The sequence below is a fragment of the Podarcis erhardii genome, assembly GCF_964252035.2.
Source record: "Podarcis erhardii genome assembly, chromosome: 1".
Classification (NCBI taxonomy): Eukaryota; Metazoa; Chordata; class Lepidosauria; order Squamata; family Lacertidae; genus Podarcis; species Podarcis erhardii.
Genome location: NC_138497.1, coordinates 12,486,210 through 12,495,866, shown reverse-complemented (window position 1 = coordinate 12,495,866; position 9,657 = coordinate 12,486,210). Strand labels below are relative to the sequence as shown.

The 9,657-nt window shown below is 42.6% G+C and overlaps 1 protein-coding gene and 1 long non-coding RNA gene across 2 annotated transcripts in view; one reads left to right on the top strand and one right to left on the bottom strand.

The window, feature by feature from the left end:
• LOC309345425 overlaps positions 1 to 9,657 on the top strand; it is a 469,580-nt gene that overhangs the window by 89,033 nt on the left and 370,890 nt on the right. The window lies entirely within an intron of this gene.
• The window catches only part of LOC309343770 (SERTA domain-containing protein 2-like), a 29,949-nt gene continuing 20,687 nt past the window's right edge, over positions 396 to 9,657 (bottom strand). The window contains exon 3 of the mRNA XM_081865679.1: positions 396 to 4,011. Within this exon, the coding sequence (XP_081721805.1) occupies positions 3,153 to 4,007 (855 nt within the window). The 5' untranslated portion in view covers positions 4,008 to 4,011 and the 3' untranslated portion in view covers positions 396 to 3,152. The remainder of the gene's footprint in view (positions 4,012 to 9,657) is intronic.

The following is a 9,657-nucleotide window of genomic DNA, read 5'->3' as shown; positions in this document are numbered from 1 at the left end:
CAGCAACTTAGCCCTCTGGGCCCCACAGAGAACCAGCAGAGTCAATACTTATCCACCCACCTGACATTTCTGTGCTCCAAACTGCCTCTAAAACCTTCTCTGGAAAAGCAGCTGGAGGTAACTGGAGCAGATAAAAGGTAGTGGTCCTCTCCTCAGTGCCATGTTTCTTTATGAAACAGCGCTTTCTTCACACATCTGTAACATGTAGTTAGACCCACAAAATGTGCTGCTCACAGTGCAAGTCAGTATCTCTTGGTTAGGAATGGGACCTCTCATGCCCAAGTCAGGTCATTTGCCCTACCGGCATTATGTATCAGTAGAAAACTAAGGGCAAACAGGAGTACGGTTGTAAGTACACACAAATATTCAAATTAACCAAGAATTACTTCCGTAGATGAGAACTTAGAATGAAATATTTATTATCACAGAAATTTTAAAAAATATTCTTTTAACCACAATTCTGCTTCATCACAGTGCAGAAGGCCCTTACCATTTTCAAGATTCATATTTATACATACAGAGAAGCATTTCTGCACAATCTGTGTACATTCTTTATACCCAAATCCCTTTACATCAAAGATGGACAGCATTTTGCCGAAGGTTCTGCTGCTGTGGTATAGATCTATTTGCATGGCTTGTGCATGTAAACACACTTTGCTTGCCAAGCTGTGCACTAGGGCAACAAAACAGGATTCATTCTGCATTAGTTGCAGGATCTGGTTCCATTATTAGTAGAGTCAGGACTAAATAAATAGCCCAATATTTGGAACCCAAGATAGAGTATTTAAATTATTTTCAGATTAAACAAGGTTCTGTTTCCATTATTAAAAAATCTGAAGCTTGATGGATTCCTCATGAACAAGAAAATAAAATAGAGTTAAAATAAATAGTTAGAAAACAAGGTTGACAATAGCAATATTACTGATAGAGACACATCTGGATAATTTTCTCCACATCACCTGTCGAACTACCTCATGCATTTATGCTAAGGACATACCGTGATGCTGGTTGTTCCATAACTAACAACCACGTTCTTGCCCCAGTCTGGAGCCTTTCATCCCCAAAATGCATCATTGTTGAGCAGTATGCTCTCAGAACAAACCTTCTTCCATTGTCATATCAATACTGGGGTTAGGAAAACATCAATGGGAGTTGGGTGGGAAGGGGAGAAGCAATGATTCCAGCAAGTCAAGTGTGGTTAGAACAACAGGGCAAGGAACTGATGTTGGCTGGTGCTGCTTTTCCCTGCTTTTCCCTGTGGTGCTTGTGTACCTCTTACTGGAACCAAGTGGCAGCTCAGCTCCAACCAGTGCTAGAGGGCTGCCAGCCTCCGTTTCCCAAAAATGTAATAGGAATTACCTATTACATTTGAGAGTTCTTGTGGGGAGGGGCATGTCTCCCAATTCTAATACAATCTGGCCTTTAGAAATGTGTCTGGAAGCTATGACAAACAGGATGGCCGGTTTTGGCTTTTGATACTTTGACGCCATCTGTTCTTAGATAGGTATGATGAATGGGTGGAGTGGGCAGAAATTGAGGTGGGTACAGATATCTGATGAATTTCCATAATCAATCAACAACACTACTGCAGGAAAGGCCTGCTCAGTGGCACCAAAGAAAAGCTGGAAGAGGCTTTAGTCCTGGTGGGCATTGCTGGGGTGCATACATCCTGACACATTCATGCATACTGGATGCTGATGGCAGGCCTATGTTACAATGTGACAAAATACGCTTCTGCAATTTGTAGGAATCACTGCTGTGCAAATTCCTAAACTTCTGATAGGGTGATCCTAAGATCTACACAGTGCAGACTATTAGCATTTTTCATGCAAAAAAAAAAAAAAAAAAAAAAAAAGAAGAAGTAAAAGCCATCATGAAAGGCATACAATCTATGATTAGCATTTTGAACAAAGCAACACCCCTCCTCCCACAAAAAGGAATCTTGCTAGGCCACAGCTGTGCTCTTAGACATGTCCCGCCCCACTCCTACAGGACAAAGTTGCCAGGAGATAGAGTGCACACAGTACACTTCAGACACCTCTAGTATCTTGAATTGGTGCCTGCCATTTGGATTTGATGCACTTCTTTAAGAATACAAGGTGTGCAAAAATGTTCTGCTTAAGTGATGTATATTGCACATAAAATCTAGAAATCGTGTTGCAGAGATACAATATTCTCCAAAGAGTTAAAATAGTTCTACCTGTACAGTAAATAATAAATTTTTAAAAACCCATATTACTCCCAAATTAAAGCACATAATACTGACAAAGTTTAAAATTGGATAATCTACATATAAATTACATTTGTAAATGTGTATAATTAAATACCATAAAATTTCCGAAGCCAGCCATGACGCTGAGAAGTTTCTTGTTTATACCGCCACAAACACCATCCAAGAAAACAAAAAAATCTGCAGTTTTAGACAAAGCACTGGAAAGAGTTACAGCATTGCTGCTTAGAGAGGTAGTGCCAGCTCCGTCCAACCAAATCAGTGCTTTGCCGTGCCTCTTTTGTTATCTCTAAACTATGATGGAGCAATGTAGTAAAATGTAAAAAGACTATAAAATTTTACAAAAATAAATAGTTTCAAATGCTTTACAAAATGCAAGGCATTTTGCTGCCAAGCATCTTGAAGCTCCTTCAACAAAAGGGAAGAGGCCTGTAGTCCTTTAAATACTTTAAAAATATATTTGTATTTACCGAGGTTGCAAATCCAAGTATGCAACTCCAGTGAATGTCAACAAAGCGTCTCATTTTATATTAAAAATAGAATCATTAGACTTTAGAAGATGTTTTCCCCTATGGAAATTACTGTTATGCAAATTTTTCGGACAGATTAAAAATTGCACATTTAAAAAAGTGAGATTTGTGGGACTAGGGAAAGGTGCAAGAGACATATTCCTTGCATTTACCCTAGGATAAAAAAATTGCACAATTGGTTTAATAAATACTCCATTTTATATAACAGCTTGCCACTTTTTTTGGTTTATATATAAGTTTTGGAGAGGTTTTGAGAACCACTTAAGGACAATGTCTAACTACCATTCCAACGTAACACTTTGCAGTTCAATCCCTCTCTGTGTGTGGCTTTTTCTTCAAACCAGCATAGGGTGGTAGCACAGGAAAAAGTATCTTTGGATTTTAAAAAAGTATCAAGACCCTACAAGAATCTCCATGATATGGTCCAAATCACTGAGATCACTTCTACATATTGGGATGTTGCTTGCGGAGGAGGAATTGCAAGAAGAGAAGGTTTTCAATATCTCTTCTGTGGGTGCCACAGGCGATGCTCTTGGAGGAGTTAGTGAGGGGCAGTCAAAGTCTGAATCGTACATCGAAGTGTCAATATCTTCAAAAATGTCATCGATAGCCAAGTCTTTCAAGTAGCTAGTTGAGCTTGAAATTTCAAAGGAACCAAATGCACATTCCACTCCCTTCAAGTCTTGTCTGTCATCTTCCAACCGAAAGCCTGAAGTTTCAGAAGTCTTAAACTGATCATCTCCAGATCCAGTCAGGTACGAAGGTGGGCTCACATCCTCCATGAAGTCCAAGTCTTTCAGAATAGATGAAATGGCAGATGACATGTCATTATCTGAAACCACCAGCAAGTTGTTTTCAATTGGGCCTTCCACAGGCCGTGGCTCATGACCGTTGGACTCCTGCTGATGAACGCCTGGGAAAATGTGTGATGGCATTCCAAACAAATCCAAGCCCAGGTAACTGGAAGGGCTGGTGCTGAAGCCACTGCACATATGAATGAACTGCTGGCTGTTTTCTTGCCTCATCTCCTCCTGGATTTGCCTGACTGTGTTGGCGATAAGGACAGAGCGGTGCAGGTTTGGCTCTGCCAGCATCTTGTAGGTCTGTAGTTTGGTGAGGCACACATTAAGCACCAGCTGCCTCTTGAGTGGATATGGCAGGTTTCGGCTGGAATCAAAGGCACTTGACACACCTGCCATGTTCTCTTCATAATCACTCAGCTTGCGTTTCAGACCTCTTCCCAACATGAACCTGAAACAGAGCATAAACCAATGATAAAACTGCGGAGCGGTATAACACAGTCAAGTATACGGCTGTAACAACACTCCTAGGTTTTATGTGTTATATATCCTTTTTTATCATGAAAGTCCAGGTGTTACAGTAGAGTTTCCAGACGTAAGTCAGACTTGTGTTCAACAAGGGTGCTGTGGCAGATCTCTTCATACCAGTGATGGCCAAACTTGGCCCTCCAGCTGTTTTGGGACTACAACTCCCATCATCCCTAGCTAACAGGACCAGTAGTTAGGGATGATGGGAATAGTAGTCCCAAGTTGGAGGGCCAAGTTTGGCCATCACTGCCTTCATAGAGCTAACGGATTGCTGTATTTGGAGGTGGAAAGGAATCTGCTCCAAACTGGCCAATGACTGGACAGGAGGTGGAAATGCAAGGATAGCCACAAGCATGAAGCATGAAGAAAGCTGCTGACCTCAACTTCCCAAGAATCCCAGCTTTAATTTTGTAAACACAAGTTTTCTAGCCCTTACGGTTGCCGATATATGCTTGGAAGCATGTGGGCAATGTCTAGTGCAATTCTAGAAGCCCAAGTTAATGATTCGGATATCAGAGTGAGGGGCTACAGTGGCCATGTTGCTGCTTATTCCTCCCCGCAAACCAGCAGAGTAAACACTACATATTAAATTAGGTAAATAAGAAAAACACTCATTTGCTTAATCTTCATGATTGTAACAGGTCAGAGAATTTTGATTTGTTGAGTTTTCAGAGGCAACATTCAGAGACTAAAGATTCTTTCTCAATACCCCCCCCCCGAATCACGCAAAAAAATGGTTTAAACATTGAGATTTCAGTATTCACTTTAGGTTGCTTGATCTAAAAGCTGGTTTGAGCGCTGAAGGAAAGCTGGGTTCTCCCAATAATTTTTTTGATTTTGACCATACTCTCTCCTCTTCCCTCTCAACTTGGAAGATAGACTTTTAGTCTTGGCAAACACAGAAAAAAGCTCTTAGAGAAGCTGTTGGAGACTTGCTACTCTGCTCCTGTTACAAACTCAACAGCTTCCTTATGGCTATAAACAACGTACCGTATTTTTCGCACCATAGGACACACCGGACAATAGGATGCACCTTGTTTTAGAGGGGGGAGAACAAGAAAAAAAATTCTCCCCCTCTCTGCCCAGCACCCCTTCAGCGAAGTGGCAGGAGGCGCTGCGCAGAGAGGGGGAGAATTTCCCCCCTCTTGTTTTCCCGCTCTAAAACAAGGTGCCGTTTAAGGTGTGTTCAGGCAGCAGCTACCTTGGAAGCCTGGAGAGCGGTCGGTGTGCACCGACCCCTCTCGCTCTCCAGGCTTCAGGTTCCTTTCGACCTGCTCTTTGGGGCTGGCAGGGGGAAGCCCACCACCAGCCCCAAAGAGCAGGTCAGGGAGCAGCGGAAAGGCGCAGCGGAGAGGCTGCTGCCATAGTCTCGTGTCACCTCTCCAGCCGGGAGAGGGTCGCGGTGGGCTTCTTTTGCCCCGCGCTCTCTTCCGGCTGGAGAGGTGACGCGCAGCTATAGAGGCTCCTGCCATAGCCGCGCATCACCTCTCCAGCCGGGAGAGGGTCGCGGGGCTATGGCGTCTTCGCTCCATTGGACCCACACACATTTCCCCTTCATTTTTGAAGGGGAAAAAGTGCGTCCTATAGAGCGAAAAATACGGTAACGTATTTCAAAGCAGAAGTGCTTTTGCTCAAAATTCCAGACAATGAGGTGCTTAGGAGAGACTTTTTAAGCAGAACTCTTGGCTCGTAAGAAGAAAGTCCTTCAGAACGAGGAAAGCTGGGTGGGAGGGAGAGAGGAATGATCTTGCCAAATCTTCCCAAATGAAGTCAGGCAGGAAACAGCAGTTCTTACAGCAATCGTAGATCAAAGTCCAGCAAGGGGTGTGCACACCAGCCACCCTTGCAACTAAATTCCTCAGTGTTTCTCCTTTGACTGCTGTTCCCACAGAACCCTTACATTGCCAAGTTTCAGTAGTAGTGTGGAGATCTGGCACAAGAGCTTTTTAAAATGAAAATGAGAAAAAAATAGCATAGGCAAGACTCTTTAAACAGTACTCTAATCAGGATCCCTTCCAATCTTGGAAGAATTGGGAGGTTGTGGGCATGTAGCTGGGTAAAGAGGGTATCTCAAAACCTAACACAGAATTTGTACTTCGTAACGATAAAAACCTAAAGCATGATTCCTCAAGCCAACTTCCTTAGGACACTCTCAGTTTAAGTGCCATACCAAAAGGCAGCAGCAATTAAGGTTTTTCTACATAGAAAACACTTTTGTGAAAGAAATCTGCAATTCACATGCAGATCATTTTATGTTGTGATCACACACTGGCGTACTTGGATGTGGTTTTGAAGTGCCTAAGGCAAATGGCAAATTTGAGAAAGGTAGCTATGTTGCACCAAAACAACAAAGTGTGTTGTGGAATGTTAAAGAAATATTTGTTGAGACCCCAGACTTTAGTCCATAAAAGCTTATGCCACACTGCATCATATAGTCTTCAAAGTGAACAAAAACGTTGCTTTCTGCAGCTGAAGATAATGGTTTGAATCCAGAAATGTTTTGCATAAGCAGAAAAGCACTTCAATTAGGCAGCCCCACTAAATTCTCCTAATTTCCCCATCCTGCTACAGCCCCCTCAGGAGTGGCTTTTCAAGGGGTGAAGGGGCTGTAATGTGAGGGAGGCACCAGGAAACCTCCACTGCACTAGCTGAGTTGTTTCTCTACCACTAAATCCATACCGATGTGGGTTTCACAACACTTACTATCCCAAACCATCTGCCTGTAGGTTTCTCACGCAGAAGCAGTTGGCCTTAGTGAGAGAGCACACTGAAGGTTAAGTTTACTGTGGCATGAAGTTTCATGGATAATCTCATAAACTGGTATGAAATATCATTTGATGTGTCAATATGTAAATGAGTAATTGGCAATCTTATTAATGCATCCCCTTTTCTGGATAGTGCTTAAAACTGCTTTAGAAATAATAAGGTCTGAGTGGTGCTCAAGCCTCCCACAATTTGGGGCATGGGCTCCAGAAAAAGGATTATGTCCTTGTTTGGTACTGGAGAGAATCCAGAAACACCAAAACAAGTTAACTGGGCATTTGACTACTGCAGATAGAAATCTGGGCTTTGCAAATCTGCTTTTGATAGGCGACCGTTTGGAGATGCTTCAACACACACACACACACACACACACACAGAGAGAGAGAGAAAGGGGTGGTGTTGGGGATGCATAAATTTGAGATTGAAAGGCAGATTAAGGCTGGAACGTAAGAATGTTGTAGACCCTGCACACTGCAGAGGGCCTCCAAACTTCCTTTTCGTCTCAGTTCAGCCAACAGCTGCTCAGCTGACAGTAGTGGTTGCCAGCTCCACATTGCAGTTCAGGCCAGGCAAATTTTCCAAACTAAAGTCGACCATATGAAGATTTTCCTATGACCGAGTGGACCCCTTCTCCCTCCCTGAAATACATACAATATTACATTCTGCTGCTCTCCTCTGCACAGATCTGTGCCCTTCCCAACAAGTGCAGAAATATGCAAAGGTAAGTAAGTACATGGATATTTGCACAACTTATTAAGATTACAAATGTTGAATTACTGTTTTGTCCAGCTTGGAAAATAAGCGGAGACACCCTCCCCTAACACTGCAGCTTCAACAAGATCTGAGGATGTTCAGATGCAGCACTGATCTACTGAGATGCTCCCCTATCTTTCCACAAAAGTGCCACATACAGACCACTTAAAACCTCACAAAATGCATCCCGATACCATGAATCCTGACCATCTTGACTACATAATTGTCCCTTTTTGCAGAAGGCACAAGAAAGAAACCAGAAGCACCTTGGAGACCACAGGACATGTAGATTGGGGGGTAGCAAGTGTACAAGATACACACTGGTCTGGTACAGACACAACAGATTTAGGGAGCATGCATGGTAACCACAACTGTGTGAATTGGTTAATGCAGATCTTTTCATGTGAGCACACAACTTTTTAACAAATGGAAAGGTTGTTAAGTGAAAGACTTCAGGTAAGATCCCCTTAACAAGTCCTTTCAGTGCAAAACCTGTATGAGAGCTTCCGCTTGCACAATGGGGTCCCCCCCCCACCCACATGGCCTCCAAAATTGGCTCAGCGGGGTGTCAGAAGAACCCCTGGAAGAAAAGGAAACATTCTGACTGGCAAGCTGCAGTACTTGCAACTGATGGGACGTTCAAGGCAGCCTGGTATTGGAAGTCCATCCTTTGACGGCTAAAGCTCCACCTGTGCACAGGAGCTCAAGAGAGCCAGTGAATGTTGTCAGGACTGGAAACATTCTAAACCACTGGAAGTGTTAATCTTAAGCCCCTCACTCTGAAGTGGCAGCAATGCAATTCCTGAGCCACCATCTTCAAGGGAGACAGACACCTGACACAGGCACCAACTGTTGCAGAGAAACAGCTGCCTCTCCCAACACATGAAGCAAGGACAAAGGCGACTCTTCATGCAGAAGAAAGCACTTAAAGCAAAAGCGCTTTGTTACCCTTTTTTTTAAGGGCCTCATTCTCTCTTGTTTTCATGAAGCACTTCCCTAAGAACCACTGCTCCTAAACTGCTTCCTTGTTCTATTTTCCAGGCACAGTTGTAGCTGATCACAGGTGTTTACTTTGGTCATTCAGCTCTCAGCTGATCACTAAGGAAAGTAAGCATCCACTTCTAAAACCAACATCTTGCAAGACTTCAATAAAGGAAGAGGGACTGGAGAGAATCAGCTTCACTTGCCCGTGGCTCTGTTCAAAGCTAATTCTTGGCTGGAAAAGCAAATTGCTGTTTCTGAACTTTGGATACAAACTGAAATGAAAAGCCTGCCATGTTCAGCACAATGGGGGACTCAGATTCCTTGCTTTCTCTTGTTACTACAAGACATTACAAACTTCCCCTGACTGTTTAAATTCATCCCCAAAAGCAGCCAGTAACTCTGGATAAGTAAGCTTGTTACTCTAAGTAATATGTATGCAACTCTACTAAACTATACAGGTTTGGCAAACCAGGAGATCAACACCAGCAGCTTCCAGGTTAGTTATAAGTATTCTTTGTTAGTATGAATAGACATTTCAAATTATTTTCAAATTCCCGAAGTATTTACAAGCAATTGTTTGGGAGACTACCAAAGACCTTCTTTGAAATGACTGACACCATGGACCTTATAGATATCTGGAGAACAAGGAACCCTCTAGAAAGAGAGGGAACCTTCTTCTCTGAAGCAAAATTGACATGGACTAGAATTGACCAAATTTGGATTTCTAGTAATCTGGCATCAAGAGTGAAAAAAACAGAAATCTGCCCTAAAACATGCTCCGACCATAATGCTGTGAAGATGGAAATGAGATTAACAACAGCGGGAACATTCAGATGGAGAATGAATGACACCCTCTTAAGAGATGAAGAAATCTATCAGAAGGCCCAAAAAACATTAAAAGATTATTTTGAAATAAATCTAAGAACAGAAGTGGAGAAGAGAATAATTTGGGATGCAAGCAAAGCCGTGATGCGCGGTTTCCTTATTCAACAGAATTCTTTGAAGAAGAAAAGGCAAAAGGAGAAGGAAGAGAAAATACTAGATAAGATGAAAGAAGCAGAGAAAAAAT